The 19,100-nt window shown below is 37.1% G+C and overlaps 1 protein-coding gene across 1 annotated transcript in view; it reads right to left on the bottom strand.

Annotated features, from left to right (window-relative positions):
* EIF3H (eukaryotic translation initiation factor 3 subunit H) overlaps positions 1-19,100 on the bottom strand; it is a 101,273-nt gene that overhangs the window by 67,952 nt on the left and 14,221 nt on the right. Inside the window, exon 2 of the mRNA XM_080801343.1 lies at positions 5,943-6,099. Coding sequence (XP_080657469.1) covers positions 5,943-6,099 — 157 coding nt within the window. The remainder of the gene's footprint in view (positions 1-5,942; positions 6,100-19,100) is intronic.

The following is a 19,100-nucleotide window of genomic DNA, read 5'->3' as shown; positions in this document are numbered from 1 at the left end:
CAGTTTTTAAAAAGCATATGTTCTCTAATATGAGAAAGTTATCTTGCTTTTAACTACAAAGTAAATCCTGTAATATAAGTATATCACGATTTAAGCTACTTAAGGGAGAGTTATCACATGTGAAAAAACAAAAAGTGAATTCATGAAGAGAAACAACAAAAAAAAATTCAAGCCACAACAGTTTCCTTGGTTTTCAATCACCCTATTGTAACATAATCCAAGGCGGCACTGATCTCATAAAGAAATTATCCTTCAGCTACGTTTCTAGTACTCAGTAAGTGAGCAATTAACATGTGCTAAATGAAAGGTAGTACAGAGTCAGGAAAAAACTAGTTCAGAACTGAAGTCATTCAATGTCACACAGGTCTAAGTATAGAACTGAGATTCCCACCCAAGTTTTTTGGCCTCATACCATTCATTACCTTTCCATAATACAGGCATACCCTGATTTTGGAAGTTTGCGGTATACCACTTCATTTTTCTGAAAGACCTACTGAAAGAAATCCAAAGAGAACTTTCACTTTAAAAGAAAAAAAAAAAAAAGACAAAAAGCGAAAATAACATTCGGCATTTGTTTTGTGGTGAGCTGTTGAGAGGCAGCACACATGCCAAGCAGCAAGAGTGGCCCTGACAATCTTCCCCAGCAGCAAGCCGCCATAGCTCTGAACTGTGCCTGTGAGCATCTGTGCTTTATCCTGAATTATCTTGCACATCCATTAGCAAGATGTGTACTAAGGTACAAGAAAAGCCTAACAGAAGTTATTTTTTGGGTCTGGGAATGCTCAAAATGTTTTTCCATATAAATTAACGGTAACTGCTTCTTCGCTTTGTGCAAAGGTTTCATAAAAACACTCTACTGTCACAGAAACCTGTACCTGGCTCACAAGTCTGCAACTGAATTAAATATTTTTCTTCCCTAATATCTATAGACAGTTCCCCAAACATCAACAACTCAGTGGGGGTTGGGGTAAGGTAAAGGAAAAGTTCATCAACAACTCAATGGGGGGTGGGGGAGATAAAAGAAAAATTCATTAAAATAAAGGAAAAAGCTACATCTTCTGATACTTTCCAGATGCACCAGTAAAACATATACCCATTAATACAGTGTTTTTATTACAATGACCACAATACATTCTGGACTCATAGTCCATGTTAAGGACAACAGTTAGAAGGAATAACCAACAAACAAAAAGTCATCTATTTATGATAGAAAGAGACAACTGATTACCTTCTTCTTTAACCTTAAGAGAGAGGAAAAATAACATTATATATAAACACACACACACACACACTAAAAAAACTGGTCAAACTTTCTTAATGGGCTGGACAGTTAAAAAAAAAATTCAGGTTTGTTGCCCATATGGTCTCTGTCACAACTAGCCAGCTATGCCACTGTAGCAGGAACACAGCCACAGAAAATACATAAATGAATGGGCATGGCTGCGTTCCAATAAAACCTTACATGCAGAAGCAGGCCCACAGATTGTAGCTTGTCAGCCCTTAATTTAAAACATTTCACTTGGGGGCCACAGATTAAAAAATCTCCACTTTACATGAGGCACCAAAACAAAAACAAAGAAATAAACAAACACCTAAGCAACTCAAAATATGTAATCATTAAAATTACAAAGTATTTAGTGAGAACTTTACTTCGATAAGGTCAAAGGTGAAAAAAGGTTCTTTCCCTAAACAAACATTAGTTTCAGTAGGCATAAATAACAGAAAAGGAGTATGTAAAACAATGGGTGTTTAGAATGATTTAAAATAATCAACATGCAGGGCTCTTCTATTCCAAGGTATATCCATATAGTGAGAAAATTTAGCTTTTACCTAGGTTTGATAAAAATCTAATGGTGACTACATAGTAAAGCCTATTCAGGTAAATAAATAAATAATGTGAAAGAACCTAAAATTCCAGACTGACTAAATAAGGGTAGGAAGAAATAAAGAATAGTATTGCAGATTTTTCACATGCATAAGAAAAATGGCAAATCCTACTCACTTCTAAAGATGAATCAAGAAAAACAAATTTAGTTGTTTTACCCAAAGAGCAGATTTCACTTACAAAATAATGATGCTCCCCATTCTATATCCTTTAATCACTGGCTTCCACTTCACTAAGTGTCCAAAAGCAACAACAGGAAAATCATGAGACTTGGAACCAGGCAGTAAAAGATTTCAAGCCCTGTTCTATAAATTCCCAGTTAAATGATTTTTGACAAGTTATTTGTCTTATTGAGGATTAGTTTGCTAATAACGGAAAATGGGACTGATAAAACCTTCAAATGTGCAGAATAACAACTAATTATAGCCAATGTACATACAGTACACAGCACGCAATGTCCAGCAATTTTATTATTTAACACTAAATTGAAATCTCTTATGTCCATATTGTTAAAACTTTTTAATGAGCTTCTTAAAGTACATGTTCATAAAATAGCATACTAGTCAATTACCTGAAAGCCTGTAAGAGAAGTCAGCATCCAGTGATCAAGATCTAAAATTCATAATACATTTTGCTTTGTTCACCTGCCATAATTGCACGAACATGGTTTCTTACACAAATTCTAAATTGAGAATTTTATAAGACAAAATTAATTATCTGAGATAACTATGTGACAATATAAACTGTTCTGGAAAGGATTACACTCCCAACTATGCCACTAACACACTGAGTAAGCCACTTCAAGTGAACCCCTCAGACTCTTCACTTCCAAACCAAAAAAGCTATGTTAGCAATCCCTTGTCCTCTTTAGTCTTCTAGCTCTAAGAGTTATTACTGCAACATAATTAAGCCTCTCCATATATGCTAGTAAAGAAAGGAACTGAGATATCCTAATACTACCAGAATGGAGTGCAGAGAAATCCCAATCGTAATCTGATAGTATTACAGTAGTTCACATGAAATATTACAGTTTAGATGAAACAAGGAGAGCTTGGCCAGCTTAAAAACAAAAAGGTACATATTGCACAAAAGTTTTTAAAAATATAAATACTCAAAGGGCACCTGGATGGCTCAGTGGGTTAAAGCCTCTGCCTTCGGCTCAGGTCATCTCAGGGTCCTGGGATTGAGCCCCATTTTGGGCTCTCTGCTCAGCAGGGAGCCTGCTTCCCTTCCTCTCTCTCTGCCTGCCTCTCTGTCTACTTGTGATCTCTGTCTGTCAAATGAATAAATAAAACCTTTAATAAAAGAAAAATATAAATACTCAAGTGCCTAGAATAAAATAGCCTTGGTTAGTTTCTAAAGATATTAAAGGAAAAAATGATTTTTGTAGACCAAACTGCAATATCAAGGTACTAATCTTAGCAAGAACATGTTCAGTATCTATTATATCTTCAAGGTACTATGAGTATGTGAAATCAAATTACATAAGTAACATTTTATCCAAGTGAAAAGTCATCAATTAAAAGTTGCATAGAAAACAAATCACAAAAAGAAATATTTTTTAAAATCTCATTAACAATAGCACCAAAATGAATAATAAAACACCTGGGAATATAACTTGTATGCTGAAAACTACCAAATAGCTGGAAGAAAGTAAAGACAACACCTGTGTTTATAGACTGAAGATTTAATATTGTTAAAATGTCCGTATTACCCAAAGTGATCTACAAATTCAATGTAGTCCCTATCAAAATCCCAATGGCATTTTTATGGAAATAGGGAAAAAAAAGTCCTAAAATTCATATGGAATTTCAAAGAACCCTAGAGAGCCAAAATCTTAAGAAACAAAGCCGTGTGCCTCACACTTCCTGATTTCAAAATATACTACAAAGCAACAGTAATCAAAGCAGAATGGTACCAGCATAAAATTCCCAGAGGAAAATGGAAGACGCTTCCTATCATTGGTCATGGCAATAATTCCTCGCACATTATACCAAAAGCACTAACTACAAAAGCAAAAACCGACAATATCGATTACATCAAACTAAAAAGATTCAGCAAAGGAAACACTCAACAGAGTAAAAAAGTAACCTACAGAATGGGAGAAAATATCTGCAAACCACACATATGATAAGGTGTTAATATCCAGAAGATACAAAGACCTTCTTCAACTCATCAACAACAATCCTAAAAACCAGCAAAGGACCTTAATAGACATTTCTTCAAATACAGACAGATAACTTGAAAAGATGCTCAACATCATTATCTATCAGGCAAATGGAAATCAAAATCAACAATGAGATGTTACCTCACACCTGTTAGAAGGATCACTATCAAAAAAATAAATAAATAACCAGAAAATAACAAATTTTGGAGAGGATATGAAAAAATCAGAAGCCCTGCACACTGCTGGTGGGGAATATAAATTGGTATAACTTCTATGAAAAACAGTATGAAGTTCTTCAAAAAATTAAATATATAATTACTATATGATCCAGCAAATCCCATTTCTCTGTGTGTGTGTGTGTGTGTGTGCGCGCGTACACGCGTGTGTGTATGTGTGTGTGTATATATATATCCAAGAGAACTGAAAACAGGACCTGGGCGAGGTATCTGCAACATTATTCAAAAGAGCCAAGAGATGGAAATAAACTAAATATTTATCAACAGACAAATGGATAAAGTGGTATATATACACCACTGAATATTATTCAGCCTTAAAGAAAGGATATCCTGTCAAATGCTATAACATGGATGAACCTCGAGAACATTAAGCTAAACTAAGTGAAATAAGCCAGTCTCTAAAAAGACAAATATTGCATGATTTCACTTTTATGAAGTATTTAAAGGAGTCAAACTTTTAGACACAGAAAGCAGATGGGACACCTGGCTGGTTCAGTCAGTGGAGTGTGTGATTCTTGATCTCAGGGTCAGAGATTACTTAAATATAAAATCTTTTAAAAAAACAAAAAAGGAAGGAAGCAAGCAAGCAAGCAAATAAGCAGAATGGTGGTAGCCAGAGGCTGGCAAGGGAGAAAAGAGGAGGAATTAGTCAAAGGATGTAGAGTTTCAGTTTTTTCAAGATGAAAAAGTTCTAGAGATCTGTTCCGGAACAACCTGCATACAGTTAACACTCTACACCTTACACTCAAAAATGGTTTAGGATGTTAAATTATACTACTTGTTCTTACTATAATAAAAAAAAAGTTATACAGAAAATGACCCTTCAGTGTTCAGATAAGTGGGAAATTATTTTTATCTAGATTTCTAAAAAAAATCTCTCAAGTTATTGACCTTAGCCTTTGGTATGAACTTTAACTACTAATGGCCTTTGCTAACAAAGCAATTATACCTGTAGTGCGCCACACACATGCACGCACACACACACAAAGACCTCCTGAAATTCTCAGTGTCTTGTTTCTGAAACAGATAGTTAAGCTCATCTTCTTAAAAGTTAAGTCAAAATACTACAGAAGAAAATGAATGCTGGACACATAATGCTGATCCCTACCCTTCACAGTGTAAGTTATTTGCAAGCTGGTTTCATCATGGGAAAGTTAAGAACAGCACAGCTCCTATCCAAATTACTAAAATCAGAATCTCAAATTCCAAATAAGGCCAAACTAATGAAGTTTTTTTATATAAATCTTCATTTCAAAGAATTTGCATAATTTTTTCAAGAAACTCAGTAATCAAGTGAACTAGGCTGGCCTGACTCCCAGTGAGAGATAATCAAAGGTTATGGTGAGAACTATATTTAAAACCATTTATGGGGGCACCCAGGTATTTCAGTCCATTAATCGTCCAACTCTTGATTTCGGTTCAGGTTGTTCTCAGGGTCGCGGGATCAAAACCAACACTGGGCTCTGCATCTGGCACAGAGTCTGCTTCAGACTCTCTTACTCCCTCCCCCTGTGCCTCTGCTCACTTGTATGCATTCTCTCCCTCTCGAAAATAAAAATAAATAAATTATCTCAAAAAAATAAAAATTAAAAATAAATAAAAGATAAAAACCATCTGTATGCATTGCAAAGACACATGAAAGGAGTACCCTTACCTTCATCAAAGTCAGCATCATCTTCTGTGTGCTGTGGGAAAGGAAAGCAGTTGGTAATTTCAAGACGATCTTCTACAACCAAGCCCAAAAGCACTCCTTGAACCACTTCAGTTCCTTGTCCTTCTTCCTGATAATGTTTTATTATTTTTAATACCACCTAAAAGAAAGTAACAGAAGTGAGCTTAACAACCATCCTTATAGTTTATATTTCATTTCAAAGGAAAAAATGAACCATACTATGTGTTTGCAAAAATCACAAAATTATATAATAGAACTAAGTTTCAATGAACTAAGTTTCTAAGAATCAATTCCTTTACTCTGATACAAATAATAAAACTGACATAATCTAAATGTGTATCTGTAACTTCTGGAGTTTGAAGACATGTCAAAAATGTCCACGTACAGCACTCGTGATCTTCACATCAAGGCTTCCAAAAGGTCTGGCATCCATGAGCTCCTTCAAACAGTATTACCTCAATCCAAAGTTATTAGAGAGGAAGTGCTCCTATTAGTGTCTGTTAACAGCATGATAATTTCCTGACACAGATGATAAAACCATCAATAATACACAGAGATAAAAAACTCAATTACCTGAAAACCGGAAAGCAGACTGTTCCCTTGACAATTTCTCAATACCTCAACATGGTTCCTGAACAGAGTATCTCATTATTCCAAAGAAGCAACAATGGGAACATTTGGTAACAAAGAAAACAAAACAAAGACTCTAGCACCACCTGATTTCCTCAACCAGGTTAGACCTGGGATACACCACATAACCTCTAATGGAAAACTAGCTCTTACGTTACTCTGTCCTTTAACATTTCCATAAAGATAAAGAAGTAACACTGTAAGGCTGGAATACTTTAAAAGTTCACAATACCAATAATCATTAGTTACAACTCCTAGAAAATAAGGTTTTTAATATATTAAGTGCTTTGAATGGCACTTGGCACACAGTATTTAGTAACAGTAGTAGTAACAGTATTTAGTATAAGCACATGGCCTGAAGACTAAAGGGCAACACAATCTAAAATACAGTAAGTCCTCAGAAGGAAAAATAAGTCTAACAAAAAAATGCTAATTAGTATTTATTGATTAGTGTTTTACTTAACCAGTTAACCAAAAGGTTACAATCAGTGAACATTATGTGCTAGGCAACATTCTAATTATTTCATGTGTATCATCTAATCATGTAGTTCTCAGAACTATGTTAAAAGAAAGGAATATAATCATTCTACAAGTAAGACAACGAAAGCAGTGGGACACCTGGGTGGCACAGTCAGCTGAGCATCCGCTCTTGGTTTTAGCTCAGGTTGAGATCTCGGGCTCATGGGATCAAGCCCCGTATGTGGCTCCATGTTCAGCGAGGAGTCAGTTTAAGACTGTATCTCTCCCCCCCTTTGCCCCTCCCCTCTCTCACTTTTCTAAAATAAATATTTTTTTAACTGCACTTTCTAGTTATTTTTTATTAACATACAATGTATTATTTGATTCAGGAGTACAAGTCTGTGATTCACCAGTCTTACACAATTCACAGCACTCACCATAGCACATACCCTCCCCAAATCCATCAGCCAGCCACCATATCTCACCCAGCCCCCTCCCCTCCAGCAACCCTCAGTTTGTTTCCTGAGATTGTGTCTCTTATGGTTTATCTCCCTCTCTGGTTTCATCTTGTTTCATTTTTCCCTCCCTTCCCCTATGATGCTCTGTCTTGTTTCTCAAATTCCTCACATCAGAGAGACCATAAGATAATTGTCTTTCTCTGACTGACTTATTTTGCTTAACATAATACCCTCTAGTTCCATCCACATCGTTGCAAATGGCAAGATTGTGGGGTTTTTTTATGGCTGCATAATATTCCCGTGTGTGTGTGTGTGTGTGTGTGTGTGTGTGTGTGAGAGAGAGAGACATCTTTATCCATTCATCTGATGATGGACATCCAGGCTCTTTCCATAGTCTGACTATTGTGGACATTGCTGCTATAAACTCTGGGGTGTATGTGCCCTGGTTCAGATCACTACATTTGCACCTTGAGGACAAATGCCCAGTAGTGCAATGGCTGTGTTGTAGGGTAGCTCTATTTTCAATTTTCTGAGGAACCTCTATACTGTTTTCCAGAGTGGTTGCACCAGCTTGCATTCCCATCAGCAGTGTAGGAGGGTTCTTCTTTCTCCACATCCTCTCCAACACCTGTCGTTTCCTGATTGGCGAATTTTAGCCATTCTGACTGGTGTGAAATGGTATCTCACTGTAGTTTTGATTTGTATTTCCCTGACGCTGAGTGATGTTAAGCACTTTTTCATGCATCTGTTGGCCCTTTTGATGTCTTCTTTGCAGAAAGGTCTGTTCATATTTTCTGCCCATTTCTTGATCAGATTATGTGTTCTCTGGATGTTGAGTTTGATAAGTTCTTTACAGACTTTGGATACTAGTCCTTTATCTGATATGTCATTTGCAAATAACTTCTTCCATTCTGTTTTATTTTGGTTTTGCTGTTTCCTATGCTGTGCAAAAGCTTTTTATCTTCATGAAATCCCAATAGTTCATTTATGCCCTTACTTCCCTTGCTTTGGCGATGTTTCTAGGAAGAAGTTGCTGCAACTGAGGTTGAAGAGGTTGCTGCCTGTGTTCTCCTCAAATTTTGATGGACTCCTGTCAAACACTGAGGTCTTTCATCCATTTTGAGTCTATTTTGTGTGTGTGGTGTAAGGAAATGGTCCAGTTTCATTCTTCTGCATGTAGCTGTCCAATTTTCACAACACCATTTATTGAAGAGACTGTCTTTTTTCCATTGGACATTCTTTCCTGCTTTGTCAAAGATTAGTTGACCATAGAGTTGAGGGTCCATTTCTGGGTTCTCTATTCTGTTCCATTGATCTTTGCACCTGTTTTTGTGCCAGTACCATACTGTCTTGATGATTATAGCTTTGTAACAGAGCTTGATGTCTGGATTGTGATTCTGCCAACTCTGGTTTTCTTTTTCAGCATTCCTCTGGCTATTTGGGGTCTTTTCTGGTTCCATATAAATTTTAAAATTATTTCTTCCATTTCTTTGAAAAACGTTAATAGGATTTTGATAGGGATTGCATTAAATGTGTACATTACCCTAGGCAGCATAAACATTTTCACAGTATTTGTTCTTCCAGTCCATGAGCATGGAATGGTTTTCCGTTTCTTTGTGTCTTCCTCAATTTCTTTCATGAGTATTCTATAGTTTTCTGAGTATAGATTCTTTGCCTCTTTGGTTCGGTTTATTCCTAGGTATCTTATGGGTTTGAGTGCAACTGTAAATGGAATCAACTCTTTAATTTCTCTTTCTTCTGTCTTCTTATTGGTGTATAGAAATGAAACTCATTTCTGTGTGTTAATTTTATATCCTGACACTTTACTGAATTCCTGTATGAGTTCTACAAATTTTCAAGTGGAGTCATTTGGGTTCTCCACATAAAGTATCACATCATCTGCAAAGAGTAAGAGTTTGACTTCTTTGCCGATTAGGGTGACTTTTATTGCTTTTTGTTGTCTGATTGCTGAGGCTAGGACTTCCAGTACTATGTTGTATAACAGTGGTTATAGTGGACATCCCTGCCAAGCTCCTGAACTTAGGGGAAAAAGCTCTCAGTTTTTCCCCATTGAGGATGATATTTGCTGTGGGTTTTCCATAGATGGTTTTGAAGATACTGAGGTATGTACCTTCTATCCCTACACTGTGAAGAGTTTCGATCAAGTAAGGATGCTGTACTTTGTCAAATGCTCTCTCAGCATCTATTGAGAGTATCATATGGTTCTTGTCCTTTTTTTTTAATTAATGTATCACATTGATTGATTTGCTTTTGTTGAACCAACCTTGAACCAACCTTGCAGCCCAGGAATAAATCCCACTTGGTCATGGTGAATAATCGTTTTTATGTACTGTTGGATCCTTTTGGCTAGTGTTTTGGTGAGCATTTTTGCATCCATGTTTAGCAGGGATATTGCTCAGTAATCTTGGGGTCTTTGTCTGGTTTTGGAATCAAGGTAATGCTGGCCTCATAAAATGATTTGCGAAGTTTTCCTTCCATTTCTATTTTTTTGGAACAGTTTCAGGAGAACAGGTATTAATTCTTCTTTAAATGTTTAGCAGAATTCCCCTGGGAAGCCATCTGGCCCTGGGCTCTTGTTTGTTGGGAGATTTTTGATGACTGCTTCAATCTCCTTACTTCAATCTCCTTTTGATGACTGCTTCAATCTCCTTAGGTTGTGTATTTGAGATTTTTCTTGTTTCTTGAGAAAGGCTCGTATTGCTATACACTTTCCTCTTAGAACCGCCCTTGCTGCACTGCAAATATTTTGAACAGTTGTGTTTTCATTTTCATTTGTTTCCATGAATTTTTTAATTCTTCTTTAATTTCCTGGTTGACCCACGCATTCTTTAGTAGGATGCTCTGTAGCTTCCATGTATTTTGAGCTCATTCCAACTTTCCTGTTTGGGTTGAGTTCTAGTTTCAAAGCATTGTTGTCTGAAAATATGCAAGGAATGATCCCAATCTTTTGATACCAGTTGAGACCTGATTTGTGACTCAAGATATGATCAATTCTGGAGAATGTTCCATCTGCACTAGAGAAGAATGTGTATTCTGTTGCTTTGGGATGGAATGTTCTGAATTTATCTGCGATGTCCATTTGGTCCAGTGTGTCATTTAAAGCCTTTATTTCATTTATTTCATTTAAAGCCTTTATTTCCTTTATTTCCTTGATCTTTGGCTTAGATGATCTGTCCATTTCAGTGGTGGGGTGTTAAAGTCCCCTACTATTATTGTATATTTGTATTGTATACTTTGTATACAATATTTATATTTATATTGTATACAATATTTATATTGTATACTTTGATTTTATTACTAATTGGTTTATATAATTGGCTACTCCCATGTTAGGGGATAGGTATTTAAGACTGTTAGATCTTCTCGTTGGACATACACTTTAAGTATGGTATAGTGTCCTTCCTCGTCTCTTATTAAAGTCTTTGGCTTAAAATCTAATTTATCTCATATAAGGATTGCCACCCCAGCTTTCTTCTGATGTCCATTAGCATGGCAAGTTGTTTTCCACCCCCTCACTTTGAATCTGGAGGTGTCTCTATCAAATGAGTCTCTTGAAGACATTAAGACTTGTGAGTTTTTGGGGTGCCTGGGTGGCTCAGTAGGTTAAAGCCTCTGCCTTTGGCTCAGGTCATGATCCCAGGGTCCTGAGATTGAGCCCCACATCGGGCTCTCTGCTCCCCAGGGAGCCTGCTTCCCTTCTTCTCTCTCTGCCTGCCTCTCTGCCTACTTGTGATCTCTGTCTGTCAAATAAATAAAATACTAAAAAAAAAAAAAAAAAAGACTTATGAGTTTTACTACTAGATGATGGGGCACTGACCTATTTTTATTGACTGGGGGGGGGTTCTCTGTGCCTCCTGGATTTTTATGCCTGTTTCTTTCCCCATATTAGGGAAGTTCTCTTCTGTAATTTGCTCCAATATACCTGCTTGAACTTCTGATATTTCTGGTGATAAACTACATTATGATACTAGGTATCTTCAGGTCAGTAAATACTGTATGATTCCATTCATATGCAATTCTAGAAAATGAAAGAAATCAGACTAGTGGTTGTTTAGGGTCAGGAGTAGAGGGGAACAAGGAAACTTTTGTGGGTGGTGGAATTTTTCTGTATCTTAACATGGTGGTGGTTACACCTGCAAAAATACAATGCTTTATTTTAGTGTCTGCCTGATCATATTCTCTTTTTAATTTTTTTTCTTTTTTCAACCAACTTCTTATCAATTCCTTTTATAAAATCTTTTTTGATTTTCATCTTTATAAACAAATCTTTAAAAACAAAACAAAAGCAGAGAGAAAGTAAACAGCTAAAGGTCACACAACCAGGAAGTGGAAAAGCCAAGATTTAAACCAAGTCAAATTCCAAAGCTGTGTGAATATTTTAACTTTAATAACAAGGAAATTGATTTTCACATCAATAATTCAATAAATAATTAAAACAATTAGTTGCAGACTTCGTGATATACAGACCCCAAAAAGATTTTAAACAAATAAGATGCAGACCTCTTAAGGACAGCACGCAGTTAGCAGGGAAAAGACCTTAATATGGAAGAAAACCAACCAATTAAGACCTTCAGCACTGTGAAATGTAAGAAGTGCATCTTATACATCCTTATATAAAAGACCTTTCCACTTTTGAAAGGCACAAAATTAACTTTAGGAGTCATGCAGCTATGGGTAAGAGTTTTTTTGTTTTATTTGTTTGTTTGTTTGTTTTTTGAGTCACATCTTGACCTTTATGCCTCTCCTAGTGGCCACAGTCGGCACACACACCCGCACATACCCCTACACACCCCAGGGAAGGGGTCGATTTCCACACGGCGGCATTCAGGCCACAGTAGGGCAGTGCTCACTCTGGAAGCAGACACAGGTGGGCTGGGACAGACAGGGTGCGACAGCAGGCATCAGCCCTCTGGTCACTCCCCCGGAACCAGAATCCGGTGACAGCACACACCGAGGCCAGCAGAACAGGGCGCACCACACGGAAGGATGTGGGTTTGCTGATCATACACTCAGATGGGGGCTCAGTCATCCCTGCGCCCACTTCGCACAGTCTGCAGCCCCGGGCAGAGGAACGGGGATCAGGGGGCATGGGGCAGGACCCAGATAGATGACCTGCTGCCCAAACCGTCACAACCCATCCAGACTTTGGTCCTAAATGCTAATGTCACTGTTCCCGAAGATTGCTACCAGCTGAAGCCACCACCCTTTAGGGCCAGGAGGAGAGGAACAACAAGGCAAAGGCCCCTGCTCAGACCGCCCGGCGAGGCCACACCATCGCTCCCTGTCCTCCGTGGGGGTCAAAGGCCAGGCTGGCTGGGAGGGCCCACAGCCACATTTACTAGCTGTGTCCCTAGGGAAGCTATTTGTTCCTCCTAAGTCTTTGATTTCTAATTTGCATCATGGAGCTATTCCAAAGCAATACCAACTCTATTAGATGTGAGACAATGTATGTTAAATTCTTCACATAGGGTCTGACATGCAATAATGTTCAATAAAATATTATTGCTTATAAAAAGCAGAACTATTTAACTCCTATTCAACTTATCTCTCTGCAAAGGGCAATTACTGCACATTTAAAAAAGAAACAGGGGTGACTTAGAAGGGATAAACAGAACTAATTAAAAGTCATTACAAACACACCTACCAGCTTGTCTAAGTTGCCTAGCTTCCTAGACACTTAACCCTTTAATGAAATCACTGAGCCATGTTGAAATCAAAGTAAATGAGATCCTAAAAGCCAGAAGAGCTTAATGTAGACCTTCAGACAAACTCTAGAACTAATTTCTCAACAGCAGGTGCTTATGTGTGCAAAAAGAAGTGTTGATGACTAGGACCCAGCCGTTTCACAAAGAAGCCAGGCCAAAATAACCTCATTTCCTTTTACAAAGAAAACTGAATTTTAAAAAAATTATTATATTTAAAAATGAGTTATTACAGTACAAAAGTAACTTCTAATGAAATACTGTCTTAACTCTAAGAAAAAAAAATTGTAAAGGGCTGGGGGTAGGAGCGCAATGTAACCAAACAGCTCAGCAGCTTGACCTGCCTGGCCAAAGAATCAACGCAACTTCATACAGATCAACAGAAGCACCGTGCTCCAAGTCAGAGAAATTATCGTCTCACTCTTTTCAGCATCACTGACCTGTTCTTTTCAGTTCTCTGGGATGACCAGAGAGAAAATTTACAGGAACAGTATCCAACTGAGAGATGGGAGAATCATGGTGCTTTAACCACCTGCTAGAAACAATCAACATAAGTAAGTATGCAAAGAAAGGGATAATGCTAAGAGAGAAAGCTTAAAACCCCGTGATGACAACTAGTTCAATGAATTCAAAGCTCTCTCTAGAGTAAAGACCACCAGGAAGCACACTTTCTAAAAAGTGAGGCACTAGAGGATATGGCTTACTTTGAAAGGCAAACTAAGGACTACAGGTGTAGTCTCAGGAAAGAAGGCTTAAATTTTATGGATAAATTCTCTCTAGCATTTAAGGCTGCCCAAAATAAAAAGACTTTAGTGATCATTAAAATAATTGTCCAACATTTACAATCTTGCCATTATGATATAGTCTGATAAAGCATCCGAAAATATGAAAAAAAAATTATCAAAACTAAGCTAACTCATTCTTCAGTGTGATATCTTATGACCTTATTTCCTACATACATACTAAAATCTCAATTCTTTTGCTCAAAAAGTAAAGTAATGGGCTTGCAATTCAAACTTGAAAGATGTCAAAAGAAAATTCCCGATCAGAAGTAACAAATTCACATGCAAGCTTTTGCTATCTTACAGAAATAAGAATTTATAAATAAAAACGTTCCACAGATGTTTCATATTTACAAGACAAAAATCCGTGTTCTGCTCATGGTCTCCTCTCTTAAACATTCTCCTAGAAAGGAAGGGATGTGTTATTCACATCTCTAATACCCCACACAGTTCCTGGCACTTAAAAGATACTCAGAATCTATTTGTCGAAGGAGTAATTAAACATTTATGGATCACTTACATCAAGCACTCCCCAGTGCCTTACACGCAATGACTCGTTCAATCCCACAAATACATTAAATGAGAAATAGTATTTCCTCATTTATTTGCCAGATGAGGAAACAATCTGACACAGAATTATTAAATGAGGGATGTGAGCTTTGGACTTCAAGGTACTTGTAATTACTTCAAAATAACTGAGTAACTTAGTAATAACATGGCTGAAACAGAAAGAATGCAAGGGCAACAGCGCTGGAAGAAGCCGCTGTAGCTAGGCTACAGAAGCAAGGTTTCATGCATGAAGTAGAAAAGTTCAGTGTAAGGTTACAGGGTCAGGCAACAAAAGACACTAAGGGGATGGTGCTAGAGGTCAAAATTTTTGTGCCCTGAATCACCAGAATCAAGTAGCATCAATAGGAAACCGCCACTAGTTGCTACAATGCAATACAGCTTTAGTCTTGACCAGCACTATTCGCACAGGCCACAAGATGGGAATGTTCCGCCACAAAAGTCCTGTTTCAGTCAAGCTCATCCCCTTTCATTTTCTCTCCCTCCAACCATATGCCTCTGTCCCTAAAACAGTGCTGATATATTTTTAATTAATCCTGTTTATTTACGCCATGCTTCCTCTTACTTTTAAAAAGACATACATGAAGCTTAATAATTTCCAAAACAAAAACATACTCCTGTATTTTGTTTTTAAGTGTCACAAATGATTCCACATGCTCAAGAGCTCTACATCACTTGTTCTCAGCTTATCAAAATGGCCTACAGAGCTTTTTTTTTTTTTTAAGATTTTATTTATTTATTTGACAGACAGAGATCACAAGTAGGCAGAGAGGCAGGCAGAGAGAGAGAGGAGGAAGCAGGCTCCCCACTGAGCAGACAGCCTGATGCGGGGCTCAATCCCAGGACCCTGAGATCATGACCTGAGCAGAAGGCAGAGGCTTTAACCCTCTGAGCCACCCAGGCACCCCCTGCAGAGCTTTTTTAAATCAATGAAGAGAGATCTTCAACCTGGCTACATATTAGAGCCATCAGTGTTTAAAAAAACAAAAGGAAAAACAAACAAAAAATACAAAATCTAAAAGCCTAAATCCAACCTCTGAAATTCAGAGCTAATTGACGTGGGCTACGAATCCTATATTGGTCTTGGTGGGGATTTTATTTCTTTTCATTTTCATTTTAGATTCTCCAGGTGATTCTAACATCCTACTTCATTCTAATTTTTAATAAGTAAGTATGGACCAGCCTTACTTTTTCTGTTTTAACTCCCCAGAGGACTAGAGTGCACATAATTGGTTAAAACAAAGTTTCCTCTCCTCTGTTTTAAGACTCCCTGTGTTGATGAAAAGTGAGTACACTGAAAAACACAGACCCAAAAAGTGAACATTTTATTTAGCATAAATATCACCCCCTAATAAGAGGAACTCAAACCCTACCTGGAAGAATCTCTAGAGCATAGAGATGAGGGAAAGTAATGCCAGCAATCCATCTGAGAAGCATCGTGTTCTTTAAGACTTAGGCTTCATAGCTTGACCCCATATTTAATACTGCTTATAAACGCTGACCAGATTTGTTTATCCTATAAATTCATGGGTAAATCATGATTTTCCTACATATTATGCCTAAAGGAGGGAAACAAACTGGCCAGTAGAACCCTAAATTACCATATTCTTCCAAACAACGCCCCCTAACCTTGTCATACTCAGGGTCTGAGTGTTTATTAACGTAGTTGATTTGCCCTGCACAGTCAGTATTGGTCTCTGAATACATCAACTATCTCTAGAACAGTCTCCCAGCTTTCTGAGGTTTGCACACTCTCAAGTTGGGTGGATCTTAGTAAAGAATAGTAAACATATGTCTGGTCTGCTGAATTACCCTAGGGGAACCACTTTTTCTACTACTGTTTATTATTCAATGCAATTTGAAAGAGCAAAGCAGACCATTTTATAATCCCTAATGAACACAATGCTATTTTTTAAAAGAGACTTTTTACAAAATGAAAACCTAACCCTGATCAAAAGTCAACAAACCTAAAATTTCAGTTAATAAGCAGGATGAATAAAATGTTCCATCCCCCCTAAAATGGAACATTTAGCAGAATCTCTAAGACCTCTCTATCAAAAACGTATCAAAAACTTTCAACTCCATACAAGGGAACAATTTAAATCTGACCAAAACAAAGATTATGCTGTCTGATGAATCAGAATAATTTTCTATCAAATATGATGCCCGCAAAGACCAGTTACTACAGAAAGATTTGAAAGCTGTGCACAGAATCACCAATAGTCTGTTATTTTTGACTTCTTTCATTCACTCATTAATTCATTCACCTAGGTATGTGTTGAATGACTTCTACAGGCCAGTTACCTCTGACAGGCCTACTGCGAAAATAAAAACTAAAATCAAACACATAGGTCTATACTTTCATGAGGTTTATATTTTAAAACAGGAAGTCTCAAAAGTTTTTGATCCTGAGACCCTTTTAACACTCTTAAAAATCACTAAGGACCCCCCAAAATTATTATATTGATATTTACATATTAGAAATTCAAATTGAAAAATGTTCAAAATATTTATTCACTTAAAAACAATAACAAATACATTACATACTATCATAAATTACTTATGAAAAATTATTTTTCAAAATAAAAATTAGGATACAAAAAAATGACACTGTTTCACATTTTTTAAAAACATTTACATTTTCAGGGCGCCTGGGTGGCTCAGCTGGTTAAGCACTCTTAGGCTCAGGTCATGATCCCAGAATCCTGGGATCGAGTCCCCCATCGGGCTCCCAGCTCCATGGGGTGTCTGCTTCTTCTTCTGACCTTCTCCCCTCTCATGTTTTCTCTCTCCCTCAAATAAATAAAAAAAATCTTAAAAAAAAATTTTTAACCTTAAAAAAATAAAATACAAAATAAAATAAAATTGGGGCACCTGGGGAACTCAGAGGGTTGAGCCTCTGTCTTCGGCTCAGGTCATGATCTCAGAGTCCTGGGATTGAGCCCCGCATTGGGCTCTCTGCTCGGCAGGGAGCCTGCTTCTCCCTCTCTCTTCCTGCTTCTCTGCCTACTTGTGACCTCTGTCAAACAAATAAATAAAATCTTAAAAAATAAAATAAAATAAATAAAATTAGACATAGGGTGATTAAAAAAAAATTACATTTTCAGAAAAATTTTAATTCGGATAGAAGAATAACATTGTGGAGAGCCTGGGTGGCTCCAGCAGTTAAGTGTCTGCCTGCCTCCGGCTCAGGTCACGATTCCAGGTTCCTGCTCAGCAGGGAGTCTGCTTCTCCCTCTCCCTCTGTGTTCAAGCACACTCACATGTGCATGGGCTCTCTCTCTAATAAATAAATCTTAAAAAAAAAAAAAAAGAATGACACTTTCACATTTTTTGTGACTCCTATTAATATCTAGTTTAATAAAAGGCAATTGGATTCTCCTATTTGCTTCTACATTCAATCTTTTAATATCACACAGCATGTAGCACCTAGAAACCTCCATTAAACACTCATAAAGAATGAGAGTAAAAATGACAAATAATGTTAAATCTTATTATGAAAATAGTTTTGACCTCAGAGACCCTCTATAAAAGTGCTGGGGATTCTCCCCCTTTATGAACCACTATTCCAGAATGATAATTAAGAAAGTGAATGAAAATTATAGATAGCGAAGCACACTCTGAAGAAAATAAACAGAGGAATGAAAGGGAGGTAACCTTAACTGGCATGACCCAAGAAAGGTCCCTCTCTGAGATGACACCTGAGCAGATAAGTGAAGATCAAGCAGTCAGCTTGGGTGAAGAGAATACCTGCCAGCTATGGATTTCCAATTAAAATGCTAATATTTACTTTTCATGAAGTACACAAGTCATACATGAGCAGAACAAAAAGGCTTAGAGATGTATGAACACTAGGATGGCGGGAGCACTGGGCTTTCACGCTTTTACCAAAAGCGCTGGCATATAAATAATAAATCCAATCTATATAATTATATATATATATATATAAAATAAGACATAACAGAAATAGTTATGTCTTAAGATACCATTACATTTATTGAAGGTGAGCAATTTCATATAATTTTTGTTGGTGATTTATGAAATACAATATATCAACAAAATCCTTTCAGGAAATAGTACAATGACTTTTAATAGGAAATATTTTTAATACCAGTGTCAGAGCCAATCTTTATTTGGTAAAAGAAGGGCTATGAAGCTACCAGACAAAATTCCTCTATTAAAGCAACTCTAATAAGGTTCAGGGCTAAAAAGTAAACTACTTAATAAATATATCTGGAATTTTGGGGCCAGCCTTGAAATATGCCAATTTGAAGTACCTGAATCCCCTCTACTCCTGCAGACATACAGAAATGCTGAATACACTGCATTTCTAAAAAGGTTAAATAACTGATCAAGCAAGACAAGGAAACCAACAACCAGAGTATTAAACTTGAGAGTTAACACAGCAGTACCCAAAAGCACAACAGACCTAGATATAATACTAGATATAATACCCAAGAGCTAAGAGCTGGATTGCAATCCATTCTCTGTCCTAAGTCAAAAGACGGTGTCCTGGACTTC

Source organism: Martes martes (genome assembly GCF_963455335.1).
Source record: "Martes martes genome assembly, chromosome: 4".
In the NCBI taxonomy this organism is placed as follows: domain Eukaryota; kingdom Metazoa; phylum Chordata; class Mammalia; order Carnivora; family Mustelidae; genus Martes; species Martes martes.
Note: the sequence above shows the minus strand (reverse complement) of the source record. Positions and strands in the feature narration are given on the sequence as shown.